Genomic DNA, 21100 nt, shown 5'->3' on the forward strand with positions numbered 1-21100 from the left:
CATAGCATAAACAAGATATCTATGGTAATGACATCAACAAATCTTTCTTTCTTTTTTAAAGATACATTTATCCAGTTTTACAGACGTCTCAAACTATGCATGTTTGAGCTGTTCTAAATTCAACATGGACTGACACTGCCATCGATGTTAAAAAAATAATATTTAAAGGCACGCTCGCTAATACAATCTATACTTCAATGTCCTAATTTAACTAAGCCATACTCCTGGCTTAACTTAAGTCCTGCCTGTGAAACCTGGTCATTATGTTTTAACCATTATATTTCATCATGAAAAACGTATTAGATAAATGCATATATATACATGCCTAAAATGAATGCTGTTTCGTTCAAAATTCACAATAAAAAATGAAGATAAATTAACAGCAAGTTAAATTTGACTGAGTCATTGCCTAATTTTCCAATTCGTTTTTACACAAATCATGAGACCATGAAACACCTTTTTGTTTTACATTAATATTATCCATGTATCTAAGTTAGTTTTTCAGTTAAGAAAACAACAGTGGTCACCATCAGAACATAAGAAAAGTCATTAAGACTTTATGGAATCGTGTATTATTTCTATTAAATTAAGTGATTATTAGAAATGTGTACAAATGTATTGATATGTATAAAAAATTGACAGTATATCATATTTGAGTTTCTATTTTGTTTATTCTCTCTCATTTTAAATTATTGTCATTCAAATTAAATATTGATATAATATTGGTCATATTTTTGTCCCTTATGAAAAAAATACATCTGACTCACTGTTGACCGAATGGCACCAAATGAATGCCAAAAACAGCATCAATTAACCATTCTATGTATATCCAGTCTAGTGTTTTATTCCAAGTAGGAACCTTTCTTCTGTTTCTCCACGGGTTTATTTAAAACAGCAGTTCACCCCATGAATTGTGCGTTATTCATTAAAGAATGACTTGAAATATTGCTGTTTAAAAAGAAAACCCCAGGCGCTATAAACAGGAGCAAAGGCACTAACGTGCATTGTCTGGAGTGAGAGATGTAATAAATAAAATTTCCTATATCAAAACCCTGCACCCATACTAAGACCATCAAAGTCTCAGCAAATAACACATAATGTATACAATAGACATTTAGCTCAGGGAGTGACAGAACAAATGTATTTCTACTATGCAATAATACAGAAAATAAACATTTGCACTGAATCATTTTTCATAAATTCCAAATGTAGCCAGGTAATATTTGGCACACACATCTCTAGATTTCATCACATTCTTTCTCGTGTAGAAAGAAAACTCATAATGTGCCAATGAATGTGTCAGGTACGGACCATGAGACTTAGATAGGACACAGACATTAATCTTTGATCTAGTGGCAAACAGACTTGCGGTGTTTGTAACAACATCCTGAAGGAAAATACAAACCCTTGTCTAGCAATATCTTCTGAAATTCCAGAAAATGACCTTAACAATGACTTGGGTTGAGAGGTTACTTCAGGCTTTAGGAAGCAATGTGATGTACAGTATATGAAAGGGAGTATGTGGGTAAGAAAGAAAATAAAAAAGAGAGAGAACAACCTGTTATATTTCCCAGGGAGAGCCTATAACCAATGAAAGAGACCTCTCCAAATCTTAAAGTCCACTGTTTTAAACTGCTTGCTCACAGGAGCATGGTGAACGGTTTCTCCAGGAACTTGCGGAACTCAGCCAGCCACTGTGCACCGACAGCACCGTCTACTACCCGGTGATCACAGCTCAGTGTCACAGACATCATGCTAGCCACGTCAAACCTGCAAGACACACAGAAAATGCAGGAACTATTTTAAGAGCTTCATCTATATTTGTGAGGATGTGGAGTGATGGCAAATTGAGGTCCTTGCTCACCCTTTTTCGTTGTCTGCAGGCAACAGTCTCTTTTCTGAGCCACCCACAGCCAGAATGCAGGCTTGAGGAGGGTTAATGATTGCTGAAAAATTCTTGATGCCATACATGCCCAGATTCGAAATGGTGAAGGTGCCACCCTAGAAAACCAAGAGTGTTTATGTAATGTATTTTTTAGGGCTGTGCAAAAATTAATTGCGATTAATCGCATCCAAAATAAAAGTCTGTGTTTACATAATATATTTGTGTGTGCTGTATATATTATTTTGTATATATAAATACACACACATGCATGTATATATTTAAGAAATTGTGTTATTCATATATAAGATATTTACATTTATATAATATAGATTATGTATTTATATACATATACAGAATTTAAGCGCAAATAATTCTTAAATATATACATGCATGCATAGGTATTTATAAATACAAAATAATTATATACAGTACACACAAATATATTATGTAAACACAGACTTTTATTTTGGATGCGATTAAATCGCAATTAATTTTTGAACAACCCTAGTATTTTTATATTATTTTATTTATATGCATATAAACATACATATACACACACTCACTAGGATAAAAAAAAACTAACACTTTTTTTCTAAATCAACGGTTGTATTTGTTAACATTAGTGTATTGTGAACAAACATAAACAGCTGGATTTTTATGAACTAACGTGAACAAATACAGTAACAAATGCATTGCGTTTAGTTCTTATTCGTGAATACATTACCTAATGTTAACAAATGAAACCTTTTCTAAAATGTTACCATATATACAGTATACATATTTCTGATATCCACATGAAGCACCTAAAGTACTCACCTGGAATTCATGAGGCTGTAGTTTACCATCTCGTGCTTTAGCAGCTAATGAGCCTACGTCTTTGCTAATAGTCGCAAGGCCCTTAATATGAGCATTAAATACAATGGGAGTGATTAGACCCACAGGTGTACTGACTGCGACACTAACATCCACCACGTGATTTCTGTCCGGAGAGAAAAAGTGCTTGATTAATTCGGATTCACTTTCATTAAAACGTCACATCAGTTACTTAACATTTACTTATATGTGAGAAAATACTGCTGCCATCAGAAGTGCACAGTGGGAGTCCACTCACTGTCTGATAACTGTGTCCATCCAGGAGGAGTTGGCCTCTGGGACCTTTAAACAGGCTAGAGCCGAGGCCTTGATGATGAAGTCGTTGACCGAGAGTTTGATGTTATCAGCTTTCACCTCCTGATCATGAGGGAAAGGTACCATTTAAATCAGGACTACTGTAAAGTGGAGCTTATCGTCATGTTACAGCCACGGGAAATGAGTTCACTCACAGCATTGAGCTCTTTCCTGAGTTCAAGAACTTGGTCCATGTTGACATCAATAGACAAATAATAGTGAGGAATAGTCTGTTTTGACTGCATCAACCTCTGGGCGATCACCTAGATAGCACAGCAGTAAAGAGACAGGCAGGGAAACAGAGTATTATGGGTAACAGAAAAGTCTTCATGTATACCTAAAGAATATAAAGCGTCTTCTGAGGTCAGTGGACTCACTTTGCGGATGTTGCTGATGGGGATGTCGGTGAAGGTTCCTGTAGGAACAGCAGCAAAAGCAGGGGCGGCTGGAGGGCTGGGTGTGGGTGCGGGTGCAGCAGGGGAAGGTGCAGCGGCTGGGGCCTGGTGGTATGAAAACAATTATATATGTTATTTACATTTATTCATTTCGCTGACGCTTTTATCCAAAGTGACTTAAAATTGCTGTATATGTCAGAGGTTGCACACCTCTAGAGCAACTAGGGGTTAAGTGTCTTGCTCAGGGACACATTGATGTCTCACAGTGGATTCAAACCCGGGTCTCTCACACCAAAGGGATGCGTCTTATACACTGTGCCATCACCAACATATTTAGGTTTAATTAAGTTATTTACTTATTTCCAGTTATAGCAACTATTCTAATTTTCGTCTAGAGAAAAACAGTTTTTAATAGATTTAGTTAATGTTAACACTGTTGAAAGGTTTTAAAGGGATACTCCACTTTTTTTGGAAATAGGCTCATATTACTGATATACATCATATTTTACTGAAATAGGTTACTGATATTCTTCTAAATATCAGAAAATCGGCTTAATGGATTCGAAAACGGTAAAAAAACCCTCAACTGTTTAACTCTGGGAGAATTGTAAAATGAGCCTATTTCCAAAAAAAAGTGGAGTATCCCTTTAAGAAGATTGAAATGGCAGGAATTCTGTGGAAATTTGTGTAGCATTATGGCACATATTCTATCTGGGCTTTCTTAAAAGAAATTGAATGACTTACAGGAGTGGGCTTAGGTGGGACGAAGCTGTCGATATCTTTCCTGGTGACTCTGCCATCTGGTCCAGTTCCTATTGACAAAGCAGTAGCATATTCCTAGTTCACTGTGAGTGACATCACCCATGCAAATGAAATGAGCTAACAGACAGCATCAAAGCTCTACTACCTGTGACTTGGGCGATGTTGATTCCCTTTTCGGCAGCCAGTTTCTTGGCTAAAGGGCTGGCAAACACCCTACCCTTCCTAGGAGCTGCAGGGGCGGCTGGAGCAGCGACAGGAGCTGGGGCGGGAGCGGCTGCTGGAGGTGGGGTGGCCACCTGAAAATTTAGCTACAATTAAAAGTCATATATGCAATACACATATTAAAATTATTTCTTTATAGTTAGGTTAAAGATTTAAATCATTAACTTCTTCAAATTTGGATTAGAAGATGTTACGCTTCTAAAAAATGTTCTGGGCTGCAGTTCCCAGAAGCATCTTAAGTTGTAAGCCACCGATGATCTCTACGATCAACTTAGCTCACAATTCTGTTGAGAAACACAAATGCATGTGCCAATGTTTGTACAAAAATTAGCACTTTTTTTAACAATCTTAATATCTTGTCAGAACATATCATGTGCACCACAACCTACAGTAACGTGTTGTAGTCTATTCTTGATGGCCACACCCACAAAATTGGCATGGTGTGATTACAGTATTGCAAAACACTACAAATATTGCAAAGTGACCTTTCACTTTCAGTCATGGCATGAAACTTGATATAATGATGGCAGTAAAAACACGACCTTGATTTTCATCACGACGGCCTTTAGGTAATACACAAAAAGTATACTGACATGAGGTTAATCAATGATTGCTCTTAATAAATGACTGCTGATCACCAAAACAATCAGGTTAAGTGTGCATAATTATTCATAATGGCTTTAAACAGCAGACACAAATAAACAACAGGGGCCTCATGCATAAAACTTTGCGTAGATTTCATCCTTAAAGTGTGCGTACGCACATAAGGCAGAATTTGCGTACGCACAAAAGTTTTCAGATTTATAAAACCGTTCGTACGCCAGAACCTGCGCAGAATTCACTTTATAAAACCCAGTCAGCGGGAGATTATGCGCCCGTGCGTCTCCTCCCCGAAATAACCATATATGGAGATTACAACGCCTAGTTTTACTATGCATATCCTCATCTGCATATCATTTGCATATGATTATTCATCCACGTGATACCAAGTTTAACGGTACAAGACGTTAGGAAAATATGAAATGCGGATGTGCCGTCACATTATTACAAACATTGTAAACATTTGTAATGTTTGTAATAACAAACAATTTGTAGATAATTTGTAGCCTATGTCCTTGCCTTGTTTTTGAATGAATAAATCAAATAGTGTTAAATACATTTCAGAGAAAGTTTTTCTCAATCTTTTCCACTGGCCAAATAGTATTTTTAATTGATTTATATTTTAATGGATAATGGAAGAGATTTTAATGGAAGAGATAGACATGGTTGTGCATTATTTGCACGAAACAGTTTTCTCAGACAATCTCTAGTTAAAACATTAAAACACAGCATGCCAGAAGAAAAGTGTTCAAAAGCAATGTATCCACAACAAATAGGTCTATTTCTATTTATTGAATATATATATATATATATATATATATATATATATATATATATTGTAACTTCTCAGTAATGATTTCATGTAGTTTAAGAGTTTAACTCCATTAATGAGAATGGCATATTTAATCTAAATGTTTATATCAGAAGTAAAACATAGTACCGTTCTCTTATTTATTTAAACTATTATTGTGAATATGGACTGTATTTATGATTTGGACTCATAATGAAGATTTACGGTTTTACTCCATCTGCCGTTAGATTAGGCTATAGGCTATATGTGCGTCAGTTTCACCAAACGGCCCAACGCGCGTGCTGGCGCGGTCATTTAAGAAGGGATGGATGTTTGCTTCAAGTGATGATAGGTTTGTGAGATTATATTTGTATTATCTTTCTGTAGATGTATAATTTTCTTTAGATTCTCTGTCTAATAGTAAGCAAAAAGACATTTGACTCCAGCTCACCATCGGTGTCGCCAAAACCCATAATCTTCTAAAAGAGTGCGTACGCACGGTCAAGAGCATCCTTACGGTGCGCACTTATTTACGCCAAGTTTATTTTTTATAAATCCCGATGTGCACGTGGAAAAATGCGTACGCATATTTCTATGCCCATTTTGTGCGTACGCAACGTTTATACATGAGGCCCCAGATCTTGTAGAAATGACGGAGCTCTTTACCGGCGCGGGAGCAGGAGGCGGGCTTGCAGCCACACCGGTCTCTACATAGTCTGCAAATGCGCTAATGTCAGATTCCTTTTCCACAATGATGCAGAGAGGAGTGCCGAGAGGAACGTCTCTGGTGCCCTCAGCAACCATTATTTTGGCCATGTAGCCCTCCTCTTGTACCTCAAAACCTGAAAACCACAGGAAGGATTTACTAAGTGTTAATGCATATATTAATCGCTCATCATACGCACAAGCAAACTTCTTAAAATCGTGTCTATGCATATACATTTGTATGTGCATATGCCCAATCAAATGTTCACAATGTAACATATCTGCATTTCAACAATTTTAAAATGTAATTACTTCTGATATGGCAAAGCTGAATTTTCAGCATCATTACTCTAGTCTTCAGTGTCACATGATCCATCAGAAATCATCTTCATAGTGGAATTATTGTGGTCTCTGATCTTGAAATTAGCTGATGATATATAAAACGCAGCTCATATCTGCTGTTTTTGTCAATGTAAACTGTTAAATTTGCATATAGCTTGAGAATTGAAGATATATATATATATATATATATATATATATATATTAGTTTTGTGGAGACACAAGTGTAAATGGAACAGTTTTGACAAGTGTTAAGGTGTAAACAGGTCTTATTTAAGCACCATTGAGTGGAACCAATGGGTTTTGGGCATTGACAATTTTTTCCACCTCATAAGAAATGATGTTATCAATATGTTTAAGGTGTTTATGTGGACAGGGATCTAACTATTACTGTTGAATTATCATACTTAAAGTCAAAATAGTAGACAATTTACCGATTGTTGCCTTATCAGTCTCAATTTCAGCCAGCAGGTCTCCCTCACTCAGCTTCTCACCCACCTTCTTCTCCCAGCGCTGCACTGTGCCCATAGTCATGGTGGGAGAGAGAGCTGGGAGAAGAACCTAAAGAAAGCAAGGCAGCAAGTTAATGACGCCATGCAATAATATGCTTGCTTATGGTTAGATCGGCCAGTATCCCAAATGCTTTCACTTCTGAATTTGTTTGTAGTCACTTTAATATTTGGTCAACATCTCATCCTACCTTCATATGAGGTGGGTAGGAGCTCCCAGGAACTTGTGGTGCAGCAGGAGCAGCAGTGGGCGCTGCTGGAGGGGGAGGGGCAGCAGCAGGGGCGGAGCTAGACATTTTATCCATTGTAAAGTCCTTAAATGCAGGGATGAGGGCAGGACTAAAGGTCAAAAGACAAATTATGTAAATTAAGTGGGAAAAACAAGTCCACAACATCATACATATCAAATCACACAATACTGAATTGTCAACACATGTATCAAACATGCAAATTTAAGCTTTTATCAAAAGCCAAGATCAAGATAGTATAATTTAGGAACATCACATAGGCCCTTCTTTGGATGCACCATTTATCTGTCCTACAACATAACTCTTTTATGCTTTTAAGGACATACATTTTATTTATGCTCTGTATCTTGGCATTGCAGATACAAACTGTGCTTACTTGTCAACAGTAATACAAATGACAGCTCCAATGGGCACATCTCTTGTACCCTCAGAAACCAAGATCTTGGCTAGGTAGCACTCCTCCAATAGTTCAAATCCTACTGTAGCCTTGTCTGTTTCAACCTGACCAAATCAAAACAGAAGAATTAGGATTAGATCAGAATTATAACATGGGGCTGGTGAAAGCCTGTTTCGGATCGGTTGACAGACATTCTAATCTAAGCTGTCCTAAGGAATTATTTAGTTTAATATTTTTTATCTACAATAAAATTAAACAATCAAGTGGCTTCTTGGTGGTAAAACCCCAAATATGCCTCACCTCAGCAATCAGATCTCCCTCATTAATTTTGTCACCTTCTTTCTTTTCCCAGCGTGCAATAGTGCCCATCTGCATAGTGGGGGACAAAGCAGGCAGTTCCACCTGTAATAGAATGAATTAGGTTAAACAGAAAGCTGTAAGAATTTGGCATGAATGACTATCAAATCTGCATTGAAATGGTTGTTAAGTGGTTTTGTTGCTTTTAGATTTCTAAAGCTACAAAGGACACCTGACTATTGCACTATAAAGTACTATCTTAAGTATTTTTCACTTTAACTTATATAATAGAGATTGGACTAATAAATTGGTTGGCTCGAAACTTCTTATAATAGGCATGGAAAAGCACAATAAGTTTGTGACTGTTGACAGTTTTATGTTTTGAGGCTAAATATTTAGATTATGTTAAGCAGTTTGAGAAAATGTTATGCTGTCTCCAGTGACAGTATGTTTCGTACAGGCATGAAAACATTGATGGACCTCTGGCAGCCCACAGAATTCATGACACATACACTTCTAGACTGAGCATCTTGAAGGTGACACCAGCAGAAGAAACGCAGTATTGCAATATAGCAGTTCTTAAAGAGACAGTTCATCCAAATACGCATATATTTTTGTCAACTTTTACTCTCTCTAATGTTGTTTTTCCGAAACCGCATGAGATTATTTCTTCTGTGAATCACAGAAAGAGATGACAGATGTCATAGTCACAACGTCACAGTTCACTTCCATTATGTAGAAAGACGCAGTGATACTATAGTGAAGGTTGATTGAGGCTGTGAGTCCCTAACATCTATTGTGTTCCAAATCACGTTTTTGGAAGCACATAACATTATAGCTAGCTTAACTTACCCTCTGATGGGGTGGTAGACTGTACACTCGCATGCTTTGACTGAAACTAGCCGTTTGGCTTCGCAAGACCCATGGTCTGTTACTAAAGATGCTGTTGTACACACGCCGACCATGACACAAGTTCCGGATCCGGGCTGGGCCGTTGGAGTGGTATCTTTTGAGATGATGGCATGACACCGGGCCGGGTCGAGGACTGGCAGCAGTAACGTTAGCAGGGCCCGAGAGGACACTGGGCCGGGTAAGCCTGGCAGATGGGCGCACTCGCAGCGCTAAACGCAACATTTTGAAAGTGATGACCCCGTGCTAAGCCGAAACACTTCGCTGAATTTAAGTAAGGCTACTCTGGTATCAGAATATCTGACACCTGTGGTAGCAGCAGTAGTCTGTACTCCCCAAAACGTACAGAACAACCTCACTTTCCAATGACCTCCCCACTCAAAACATCCCACTTTACGACACTCCTCCTGCTGCGCTTCGTCCTCCGGGTGACGCACACAAGGGTTGCCAGATTTAAAATCGAATCATGTACAATATATTGAAATATATACTTTAAAAAAAAAACAATCCTAATTTTGTTTTAAATAGATGTACTAGCGAAGCCAGCAAAGTTTCAGTGAAAAATGTTGTACAATTATTAATTCTTTTAAATGGTGGTTTGAGATTCTAAAACATGGCAACCTCCAAACTGTCAAGGCCGGTGTCGTAAAGTATCAGTGCTGACGTAAAAGTGCCGTCAAGCACTTTCTATCCAATCCATCCAGAAGGACCACTTTACATTCTTCCGAAACGCAATTTTGATTTACCTATAAATACAACTTATTCTCCCTCATGTCGTTCCAACCCTGTATGACTTTCTATCTTCCATTGAACACAAATGTAAAAGGCAGAATCAAAGCCTCAGTCACAATCCTCTTATATGGAAAAAAAAAAAAAAAAGATACAATGACAGTGAAAGCTGTCAGTTGATAGCATTCTGCCTAATATTTTCATTTGTGTTCCACAGATTTTTAGTCATACAGGTTTGGAACAATGGGACAGTTTTTGGGTGAATAACTGAAAAACTTTAGACAGCCTAAAACAAGATTATGTGCCATTGCTGGAGTTTATTGAGGTATTTTCCAGTACTAATTCATATACTGTTAACATAAGGTAGGAGAACAGGCAAGTGCTTAGAACAGCATTTATTGTAAAGCATTTTTCAGCAAAATAGAAAAATAGAGAACACATATGTAAGGAAAAGCTCCATGTAGCGTTATGTTGCGTTGGAAGTGCATTTGTCTTTTGGATGTCTATTTGACGATTTTAGCGAGGGCCGCTGCTCGCCTCTCTGTGTTCTTGAACAGGGCACGAATGAGGCTCTTCATTTCATTACATGAAAACTCCACTGCCAGAGGTCCTTTGCCCTCGGCCCACCTAAAAAAAAAAGAAAAGAAAAGAAAAAAAAAACGTTTTTTTTTTTTTTTTAAAATGTGAGCACCGTTAAATCTATAACCAAAATACATAATTATAAAGTTCCCAATGACAAAAAAAACCTAACTAGAAATACAGAGAGACTCTTAAAAATGAATCAAATTTAAAAGATTAAGTACGTGTATGACCTGTCCACTATCTCCTGTAGATTAGCATTTAGAACCATGGAGATCTCTTTTAAGGTCATCCATTTCTTTACATAGACTGGAACCTCTTCTTGGTATTTTTTGTTCTTGTTTTCATCTGGCAATGGATTGAAAACCAGCGGCCCTTCCTCTATAATGGTTTGACACAGTGTTCGCAGTCGCTCACCGTCCACGTTAGATATGTCCTGGAATGACAGCCCTTAGTTAACACCTCAAATAGTTTGGTGGTGTAACAACAAACAACAGCATTATATATTGCCTTACCTCCAACATCATAATCTTATTAATCAGCTCTGATATCGCAGTATTGAGGAGAGTTCCAATGGCTTTGCAGTATATGTTTACTGGCAAGACATCTTGCCAAACTTTTCCCAACCTCCTCAGCTGATGAATTACCTAAAATTCACCACAGCAATAAAACCCCAGTGACAAGTACACTAGGCACAAATATGGCAATACTGGTCTCTAAATTTAAGCAGCAAAAGCCTATTCAGAAATAATTTGTGTTGTTTGATCATACTTGTCTGATAGCCTTGCTAGCTGCAGAGTAATTGTCTTCATCATCCAAATTGGAGAAGTTACGTGCAGTGGACAGTCTCTCCAACATCTCAGCTTTTTGAACGTTCATTTGTGCCACAAAGCACCGAGCACCTTGTTGAAAAACAGAAAGAAAAAAAACAATAAATGGTAGTGTACAAAAATGAGATGACTATTTTAAGTTGGCATGAAATAGAAGTTGCGATCATCTTTTCTTCCCTATTGTGACTTCGCCTGCTGAAAACGCCTAGCTGTGAGCGCGTTTTGGTAGTGCAGCATTTTATTAAATTGAGATGCTTTGCTGGCTATGATACGGAATAACTGAGTAAGTATTACTAGTATCTCATTTCACAGATTGTTTCTATAAAAATGTTGATGCAATGTAAAGTATTTGCTCTGGCTCTTGTTTTAAATGATTTTGTTCCGTTATTATGCTTCTTGCCATGTGTTGACATTGTTCAAGCAGAATGTGACGGTTGGTCAGTGTGGTATTTGTCCCACGCCGCCTCCTCTGTGATTGGACGGCTGGGTAAAAAGTAAGAGTGATAAGCAGAGCACTCAACATTTCAGAAATAGACAAATAAGCCTCGTTGTGCTAGTGCCGTTTTATAAACGCACGCTCCCATTAAAAACAACTGGAAGAATACTCTAGATGCAGGGGAAAACGCTTTGCTGAACACACACCCTTTTATCCAATTGAAAAGGTTTCTGGAATGAGAAAAAAAAATAGTAGGGTGGGACTAGATTACGGGTGCACATTCATTTAAATTAATAGATTCATAATAAACTGCAACACTGTGTAAGAAAAAAATTCAGCAGCCATTACTCAAGCCTTTAGAAATCATTGTACAAGAAAAATATCTCAGTATTACCCATCAATGTTGAAAATGGTTCAGCTTCATATTTGTGTAATTGCATTTTATTTATTTATTTATTTATTTTTTTTTACAATTCTTTGATGAATAGAAAGTTTAACAGCATTTATTTGAAATAGAAATCTTTTGTATCATCTTTGTTGTCACTTTTGATCAATTGTAATGTATACTTGCTGAATAAAAGTATTAATTTCATTTTTATTTTAATCTTACGGACCCAAAACATCTAAACAGTATCATAAAACATGCAAGCGCGCCCTTACCTAGTCTTCTGAAACCTGGGACCAAGTCTACAAAATAAGACACTCCATCTTTCAAAGGAAGGTGAGGTTTAAACTGGAAACCCAAGGTTAAAAGTTGGTGAGCGATGAACATGCAGTTATTGTGTTGGATGGCAGCCAAGTGAGGCAACTTCAATAAATTGTCCCTAAGTTATAAAAAGAGCAACACATTAAAAACAAAACCCAGCATACCAAGAATACTGCAATAAAAATATATCAACTCACTTGTGATATGTGGGCACAACATCATAGAACAGGTGAAATATGTTTCGAACTGTGTAGAAAAGCTGGACCGCACTGAAAGAAAGACCAAATTTATGTAGCTCTGTAAATGCAGCGTACACGTGGACCCAAAAACATATCTGTGCTATTTGTAGTGGCTGCCTGCAACATACCACTGGGGGGAGCTGCCCACAGCCTCAGACAGAGTTTGTATGGCCAAGTCCATTAGCTGCTGCACTGACTCACTAATGCGACACACAGGCAGGCAAAGAGTACTGGGACTCAACTGCTTCTCGTTTTCCAGGCTCTGCTGATCGTAATGGGCACTTTTCTTACCCGACTCCTTCCTCTCCTTCTCTCCTCCACTGGGACTCGGTAGTTTAGGTATCAAGAGCTTATACTCTGGAGTGATCTGGACCACACAAAAGGCCGTCAACAAAAAGCTTTTAAAGCTTAATTAAAATGAGAGAATTTACAGAGGTCTTACTTTCACTGTGTTGTGCATCTCAGAAGTCATCAGTTTTCGTGCAGCCACAATGACATCTTGGCATTTTTTGCTTGCGAAGTGGCAGTTGACATTTCTGGCATATTTCAGGAGGGCCGTTGAGTCCCCTGCGAGGTACCCCATTTCTTTCAGACTGCTCTCGAAATCCTCTGTCTGTTTAATGACCTGAGAACACAATTGAATATTGCATTACAAAGAATGCTGTGCAGTTGTCGTGCTGACAGACCCTTGCAATCTTACCTCGCTATACTCGGCCAGCTGATTACTGTTAGTCGGAATGGAATGAACCAAGCATTCACGAATGATGCACTCTGACATCTCCTCCCAAATCAGGTCTCCTAAAAGTTCAGACACTTTCTTTTCATCGATAGACACATCTGAAGAAAGAAAACAATAGAAACCCCATCATCAGCCTACTCTGAAAGAAATGCAATGTCTAGTGTAGGGGTCTTCAACCTTTTTTCCCTAGAGCATTTGTAGAAAAGTGAAAGGCTAGGCACCCCATATTGTATAAAATTGAGTGTTGCAATTCATGCCTGACTCAACAAGTATGTAATTCTATATTACGCAATATAATGTATTAAAAATATAAGTTACTTAATATTGCAAATCCAAAACAAATAATAACTTGTGTTCATGGAAATCCCATACATGTACAAAGGAAACATTTTGACGTGTGAAGACAAACATGATTGTGACGAGCCATCAATCAGTACATTAATCACGCCATCTTTATACGAACTTTATGATGTAAAGCTGTGCTTACTGACATAGCCTTTATTACAGTACAGAAACTATCAAATATATTTTCTGACTTATTCTGTTTTTTACATTGTACAAAATCCATGATGACTTAATGCACGAGTGTTTGTAGTATCTAAACCAATCATGAAATTATCATTAGGGAAAATAGGAAAAAAAAAACTAGAAAACTAATTATTGGTTATTATTCAGCACGGTATTTGATTTTTTAGCCAATTGAAAGCAATAGATAAGAAAAAACAAAACCTGTCATTTAGAAAAAGGTCAGAAAATAAACTGGTATTCGACTTGACATTTCTGTCCCCCTCATTTCTGAAATGATGTCTATGTCCCTGGTGTATGCATTATAATTGGTGATGACTACAATGTCTGTGATAAACAGAGCCACCACTTCAGATTTTTAGACGTACCGAAAAGGTTTCCATGTAGCGTCTTCAGCACGGTGAGCACTTTGTTGTAAACCTGGCTGGGATCTGGATGCTCTGCTTTGGTTTCCTGACACTGCAGGGTCAGGACTGCACCCTGCTCTGTTTGACTGCTCACTTCCACCATCAACGAGGGGTATATGATTAGTGGCTTCAGCATGTACTTAAACAACACTTGACCTAAAGGATTGACAAAGAGTCAGGCAGTCAATAAACAAAGCAATACAGAGGTACTAATGGGCTGTAACACTAAAACTTATTCTTACCACATATTGCATGCTGTAATTATTATGTTCACAACTTGTAATAATGACTTAAAATTAACTCATTGTTTATGCCTTAAATTAATACATTGTTAGCTAACTGCATGATGTGTATATGTTTTTGGACATAGTTACCTCTGATAACAGAATACTCTAAATTGTAATGTAGTACAGAATGCATTTTCTGTATTTGCTGCTTGACACCATGTTTTGTGAAAAGAGCTATACATCTAAATGTGAATTGAATTACCAAACAGTTTAATCTTTTTATGAAGCTCTCCTTGAATGGAGAGGGCCTGGAGAATGCTAGGGAGAAGAGCATGTGGGACAGACTCGTCCACCTTAGATCCTCCTCTGTTCAAATGAAGCGCTGTCTTCAGGAAAGATTTCACGCTAGTGAGCTCAGCTAAAAAATGGAGATCAAAAAAACAAATCAGACCAGCAAACCAAGTCAGAATGTTTTCAAAAAAATCACTTCTCTACTACGATACCACCAATATGTATCTGAGACACAGAGAAAGTCTCTGATTAAAATTGGGATAAAACAGACTGAGTGAAACAGATTATTGAAAAAGAAAGACGGGGACGTTCTTTCCATCGGTTGTTTATTGTGTGGCGGCAGATCTGATTGCGAGCTTGTGGTCAATGTTAAGAAATAGGCGGGTTTAAGCTGACTAAACGATTGAGGAAATCTGATATTCCATTGAAAGATCAAATTAAAATTGTACTTTTAGTGGAAGGAAGTTTCCAGACAGCCAGTTTCTGCCACTCTTCTCCAAGGTGGTAGATGAGATTCTCTCTCTGTATTGTGATCTCTGAGCTGAGGGCCCGAACTAAAGGTAACTCAGTGTCTTTCCAAGCTTTCAGGGCATCAACACTTGCTCGTGCCTGTATAACACAAGTAGAAATATGTAATTAAGCACTTAGCACAGTACGTTTTTGCACAGTAATTCATAAGGCTGTTAATTGACTAAATGTTAATCAAATTTGTAACCTGATAGGCCAATAAACAAATCAAATTATTCAGACAAATTTGGTTTATAATTGAATAGACTTGTTAAATTCACAAACTGGCAATGTGAATTTATTGTTGAAGGTTGAACTTACTGTTCCATGCTGCTTGGCTGCAACCACATAATTCTTTTCCTGCAAGGCCCTGTGATACTCCTCTACTGCTGTGTCAAACTTAAAGAGCATATTAAAAATAATGAGAGAAATGTTCCTGTTATACAAAACATGTGCCTGAACTGAAGTAAACAAGCAAATTACTGTGAGCTTTTTTCACATAATCATTTACATCACAAGCCACACTGCACATTCTTTAAGACATAAATCTAGCTTTATGGTTAGAAAATCCTCTAAGCACACACAAAATCCCAGCAGAATTACCTCTTGGAGATGCTGGAGCAGGTTTATTACGGCAGTGTTTTTCTCTAGTTGCTGTTTAAGCTTGGCATACTCTGTAACAGCATCATGTAGGTTCTGCTGAACCTGTAAATGCAAACACTTAGTTGACATGTTTAACTACTACAAAAGTCACTCTTTTTTTTTTTTACTAGAAATTGAACTGTAATTGTTTATTAATAGTGAAATAAAGTACCTCGTTCTCAATGCAGCTTTTCAATAAATCAATGTCTTTGGAAACTGATTCAACCTGGTCCAAAAGCTCCTCTGCCCCCTCCATACTGGGTATAAACTCAATATATTTTTTATTTATCATGTCTGTAACCTCTTCCTGTATGGAAATAGAGGGTTAACGTTAAATACTTACACCGAAACACAATGCTACTAAATAAAAACTTAAATGCATACAGGTTTGGAAGTAGATGGAGACCAGTGTTACACTTCTTCACTATAACATGGGAAAACAACTGGATTTCACCAATTCATATAACAAATATGAAGCATAAGACATTTGACATTTATTTGCTTATTAATTACATTACAGGGTAAAAAACACTGAATGCAAGATAATCTTAGAGACTTATATCGTATGTCCCAACACAAAAACAAGAATGAAACACAAAAAAGCAAGTCTGATTGCAAGAAATCAAAACCCTGGCAGATATGATCTGCCAATAATATCTCAAGACCAGAAAAGAACACAGTTGCGTAAATTGGAGTAAATAACATTACATCAGTTTGTCTGAAGTCAGAGCTCAGACTGGCACCGACAGGCAATGATATCAGCAGCATGACACGTCAGCCTACCAAAGTCACATCAGTAACGTCTATTTACTAATAAACACGAATGAACACTGCGTTCATTGTACAACAATTTTTATTAAATGTTTATTATTCTTAAAAGACTTCATCAGGAGAAATGCGGTAACTTAGTCGCACTTCAAAAGCTTTGGTTAACGGTCAATGTAACGTTATGCTAGCATGAGTTAACTTGACGTTACCACAGATATGCAAATATACAGAGCAAATCAACTTATCATTGATTCATTTTTATCGTCGTTAACTCGGGTTACATTATATACATGTTATATTCGGGTATTTTATAAGTTAAATTCGGGGTTGACAGCTGGTTAGCTGACCCCAATGTTTAACGTTACCTTAGTTTCTTCCACTTTCCGTGACAGTTTGGAGATTTTGCAGGCGAGGTCATCCTTCTCCAGTTTACCTGAGCTGGCGAGCACTTCTGTCACAAACGACGACATTACGGGCAGGCGGGTGAACCAGACAGTAAAAGAAGGGGGCGAAAGAGCAGAATAGTTTACCACTTCATACCACTACCCGCCATTCCGCGCGCAAAGGATGCTGGGAGTCTGTCTGACTGTTGGATGAAAAAAAAAAAAAAAAGCTGTCGTTGATTTAAAAAGACGCGGTTACTTTGGAAGTGCAAAGACTTTTAAAATATGGCAATTAGATAATTTCATCAGAGGAGGTTATAGATTACGCGTCAAACGTAATTGTATTGTTTTATATCAGTTTTCGTAATAATTACATTTTCGATTTAAGTCTGAAGAAAACTTTTAGAAAAGCACCTAATGTTATAAAAACCTAATGTCCAAAAATGCCAAAATGCTTTCTCAAATATACAAAAGTATACGAATTTGTTATATAAAATATAATGAAGTTTAAGTATCCCCAGAGTGTATTTGGGTAACATACATTTTGTATGAAATAGAGGGAGGAACAGATTTTGGTAATCAAGGCTGCCCTGCTGGATTTGGTGACAGCTATGTGTGCAACTGTTAACATAAGACCAACTTGCCTTCTGGGATATATAACAAAGACATTTAGACATCATCAGAGTTAATTTGGCTTGAGCCTGCCCCTTTATTCGCTGACAACGTTTCATGATTCATTCTTTGATATTTTTCTTTAGCTACATGAAAAATGTACTAGCTGTATGCAAAGTGACCCACATTTGGTTTTGGACCAATGAAAATGTGTACAATTCACCAATTTACTCATGGAGCCACATTAAAATCTCCTTATCTCTCGAAATGAAACATAAAAATTGAGATTCTAAAATGAAAGTCTGTTAAAAAACAGAATCTAAAACAATATTAAGAGATCTTTAATAGCCTACTTCTTGAGCTAGGGATGCAAAAAACAAGTGTTCCCCCCACCATTAGCATGTAATGCAACAAAGATTGCTAATGTCAATGTATTTTACTAATAGACCAACCAATTTATGTGTAAATAAACCCATAATGCTGCAATATTTCTAAAGTCTTTTTGCCGACCTGGCTCCAAATCTCTATTAAAAATTGTGTATAACTATTTAGAGTTTATGACATGTAATATCTTGGCTTTCATCACAATATAGGTTTGTCTGTTGATTGAATGGAATAACTCTTTAACCCAGGACTATGCAATTAGTTTCATTCCAGGGCCAGATTATTAAATCGAAAAGTTGAGGTGGGCTGGTGGGTTTAGCTTATTTATTTAAACATACAGTATCAATAAGTAAGCTAAAGTAAACCAAAAAAAAGTATTGCATTTACTTGCAATGTGGTACCCAACAGTATGCAGACCATAATAAATAACTTATTTACAGCTACAAATATACAATATCATGGCTATTGGTAAGAATTTTTTTTCTTCATAATTATTATAGGCTTAAATTAAAATATCCTGACAGTGAGACTTAACCATAAAAAATGCCTAAAAAAACAAAAAATGCCTAAACAGGTAAAAACTATACACACAATGAATTATATATTAATTTATTCACCCCCTAATTAATCTAATGCAATATGACTACAACAAAGTCCTAAGTTACCCCCCTGATGGCAGTGTATTTGCTTTATATTTGTTTGTTTCTCATTATATGGTGACTTTTTCTAGTCTGCACATTAGACTGATAAAAAACACCAAAAGATTTATTTCTTTATTTCTTTTATTTTGATATTTACATAAATCATTAGTTTTATCCTCATTTGCAAAACTAACCTTCTGGGTTCATGTCTGCAGCATGGTTTCCGGAAGTGGGTGTTAAGAGGACGGGCGGCCTTCCTGTTCCTCATTTTATACCATCCCAAAGAATTCTGGGTAGTGTAGGCATAGTCCATTTCTCAATGGGAGCAGGGGGGTTATTGTTTCATGTTTTATTGTGTTTATGTTCATTGTATGTAGAAATGTATTGGTTTATTATTTGTATTATTTTCCTTGTATAATTAAGGTTGATGCATTTTGAATATTATTTTCATTTTAAGTGTAATTATGAATTTTGTGTGTGAACATTCTTTAATTTCCCTATTACTGTAAAATGGTTGACCCTTTCAGTATAAAGGAATGTAGCCTATGTTTGTCTGTGAAAGTTCTGGAGAAGAGGGTCACCTTGAGTGAGTTTTGGTTATGTTGTTTATTTATTTGATAGTCTATTCTTTATTTGGAAGTCAATAAAGATTTCACTGACTACAAGCAGTGTCTCCTGCCTTTCCTCTGGTCATGTCTTCACAATAACATATTCAATATAAATATTCCACATTTCTGCCCAAACCCCGGTAAATTATTACATTCATGGTAAATGTTTGTAAGCGTGGTCATTAGAGGATTTGTTGTCTAATAATTTTGTTCATGTTTCTGCTATTTACCTCATCAGTAGTTTGGGGAATTTTAAGGCTGTTTCATCCGATTTAAAACGAGTTAAAATCATTGAGTGGTTTGTAACATAGGGGAGTGTCCGATTGAAACGCTTCTCACTGGATGTCGCAACGCTGGATGGGGTGCCCTTGGGGCGTATGGAGATGATTGATGGGCCGCCAATTGAATAGCCCTGCCCTTAAATTACCTTCTTTAGGTTTGTGAGAATTTGATGGATCAAGGAGAAGTAGGCTAGGTGTGTCGCTGTTAGAAACACTGGTGGATGCAAGGAGATTTTGAGAGGTTTCAGTCATTCTATTACAGATGGAGGTGTAGACCATCAGAGACAGCATGTACCTTCTTCCTGAGGACAGAAGATGTTTTCAAATGTTCACCTGAGACTCACAGAAGTATCACACCCAAACAAAGATTTTGAAAACTGAATTCTTATCCAAGGAGTAAAATAGCCATTATAAAACAAACAGTTCCGGACCGGTCCTTGATTCTGATTGTTTGAACAGTGTGTGAAGCTGTTGTAAATTACACCACTGCATCTATGTGATTAAAATAAATATTAAAATGACTATTTATCTAATAATTTGATAAAAGAAATAAGCCCTGTAGAGCCGTGGTCTACATTGAATTTAGAACAGTAATGGGAATTTCAACATCCCTAATATGTTCTAAATTCACTGTAAACCACGGCTTCTTAGGGCTTTTTGCTTTAAAATGCAATCAACCAGTTTTAGTTCTATATTCATTCACTATTATGCAAACATTAACAGTTAGTTAATACCAAAATTAGTATTATAAATCATTTAATTATTTTATTTTATAGTGCTGTTCCATTCATTTAAAAAGCATTTTCATTTTCTGTTCTTAATGTTTTGTATAGGGTAATAGACGAGTCTATTCCTGATAAGATTGTATAATGGAATGCTTTTGATATATAGGCTTAACCAGTTGGATCCAATGCTTCTTATCTTACTTAGCCTATACTCTTTCCATGTGTTCACTGTGCTGAGCAGCGTTTTATTGTATCAACACAATCACGGCCATGTTCAAAGTCTAATTAAACTCAGGAGATTAAGTCTGATTCACTAAATTAATCCAGGGATAAGACAAGAGGAAATGTTGTGGTGATGTATTTCAAAAGATTGAAGATTGCATGCAATGTACAAAAACAATTGTCCTCATTTACTCTTATTTTGTCACTCTTTCTCTGTTTACTAGCACAGTATGTTCAATTTTTGGATGGAAAAACAGGTCAAGTAACAAATCTGATTTTACAAAAAAAAAAAAAAAAAAGAAAGAAAAGAAAGAAGAGAGAGATGTTGATAATATGAATATAATAGTAATTTAACTTTTTGCCATAGAAAAAATGTCTCAGTAATTTTGTTCAA

The 21100-nt window shown here is 36.7% G+C and overlaps 2 protein-coding genes across 2 annotated transcripts; both read right to left on the reverse strand.

Annotated features, from left to right (window-relative positions):
* Positions 1-1119: 1119 nt before the first annotated feature.
* On the reverse strand, positions 1120-9624 carry dlat (dihydrolipoamide S-acetyltransferase (E2 component of pyruvate dehydrogenase complex)). Its single transcript, XM_039693705.2, has 14 exons — positions 9169-9624; positions 8320-8421; positions 7999-8123; positions 7566-7713; positions 7300-7426; positions 6488-6663; positions 4355-4505; positions 4192-4259; positions 3430-3552; positions 3208-3315; positions 2997-3115; positions 2702-2864; positions 1865-2001; positions 1120-1770 (listed from the first exon to the last, which is right to left on the reverse strand). The coding sequence occupies exons 1-14, from the start codon at positions 9448-9450 to the stop codon at positions 1641-1643; spliced, it is 1959 nt and encodes a 652-aa protein (XP_039549639.2). The 5' UTR covers positions 9451-9624; the 3' UTR covers positions 1120-1640.
* A 707-nt stretch (positions 9625-10331) lies between these two features.
* zw10 (zw10 kinetochore protein) lies at positions 10332-17486 on the reverse strand. The gene is made up of 16 exons (XM_039693702.2): positions 17216-17486; positions 16255-16389; positions 16044-16145; positions 15762-15839; positions 15383-15542; positions 14905-15060; positions 14377-14571; positions 13445-13581; positions 13187-13369; positions 12873-13111; positions 12703-12774; positions 12460-12623; positions 11305-11435; positions 11049-11180; positions 10767-10969; positions 10332-10581 (listed from the first exon to the last, which is right to left on the reverse strand). Exons 1-16 carry the CDS (start codon positions 17318-17320, stop codon positions 10458-10460), a joined length of 2316 nt encoding a protein of 771 aa, XP_039549636.2. The 5' UTR covers positions 17321-17486; the 3' UTR covers positions 10332-10457.
* Positions 17487-21100: the final 3614 nt, after the last annotated feature.

This window comes from Pimephales promelas, chromosome 19, assembly GCF_988280905.1.
Source record: "Pimephales promelas chromosome 19, fPimPro1.hap1.1, whole genome shotgun sequence".
Classification (NCBI taxonomy): Eukaryota; Metazoa; Chordata; class Actinopteri; order Cypriniformes; family Leuciscidae; genus Pimephales; species Pimephales promelas.

Bases quoted from the DNA above. Each gene is read 5' to 3' on its own strand.
- dlat (XM_039693705.2), bottom strand. From the start codon at position 9,450: ATGTTGCGTTTAGCGCTGCGAGTGCGCCCATCTGCCAGGCTTACCCGG. The intron at 7,427-7,565 runs GTAGGATGAGAT...TGCTTTCTTTAG, and splicing joins CCTACCCACCTCATATGAAG to GTTCTTCTCCCAGCTCTCTC. The intron at 4,506-6,487 runs GTAAAGAGCTCC...CTAAATTTTCAG, and splicing joins CGCCTCCTGCTCCCGCGCCG to GTGGCCACCCCACCTCCAGC.
- zw10 (XM_039693702.2), bottom strand. From the start codon at position 17,320: ATGTCGTCGTTTGTGACAGAAGTGCTCGCCAGCTCAGGTAAACTGGAG. The intron at 16,390-17,215 runs GTAACGTTAAAC...ATTTCCATACAG, and splicing joins GGAAAGTGGAAGAAACTAAG to GAAGAGGTTACAGACATGAT. The intron at 12,624-12,702 runs GTGAGTTGATAT...TTTATAACTTAG, and splicing joins GTTGTGCCCACATATCACAA to GGACAATTTATTGAAGTTGC.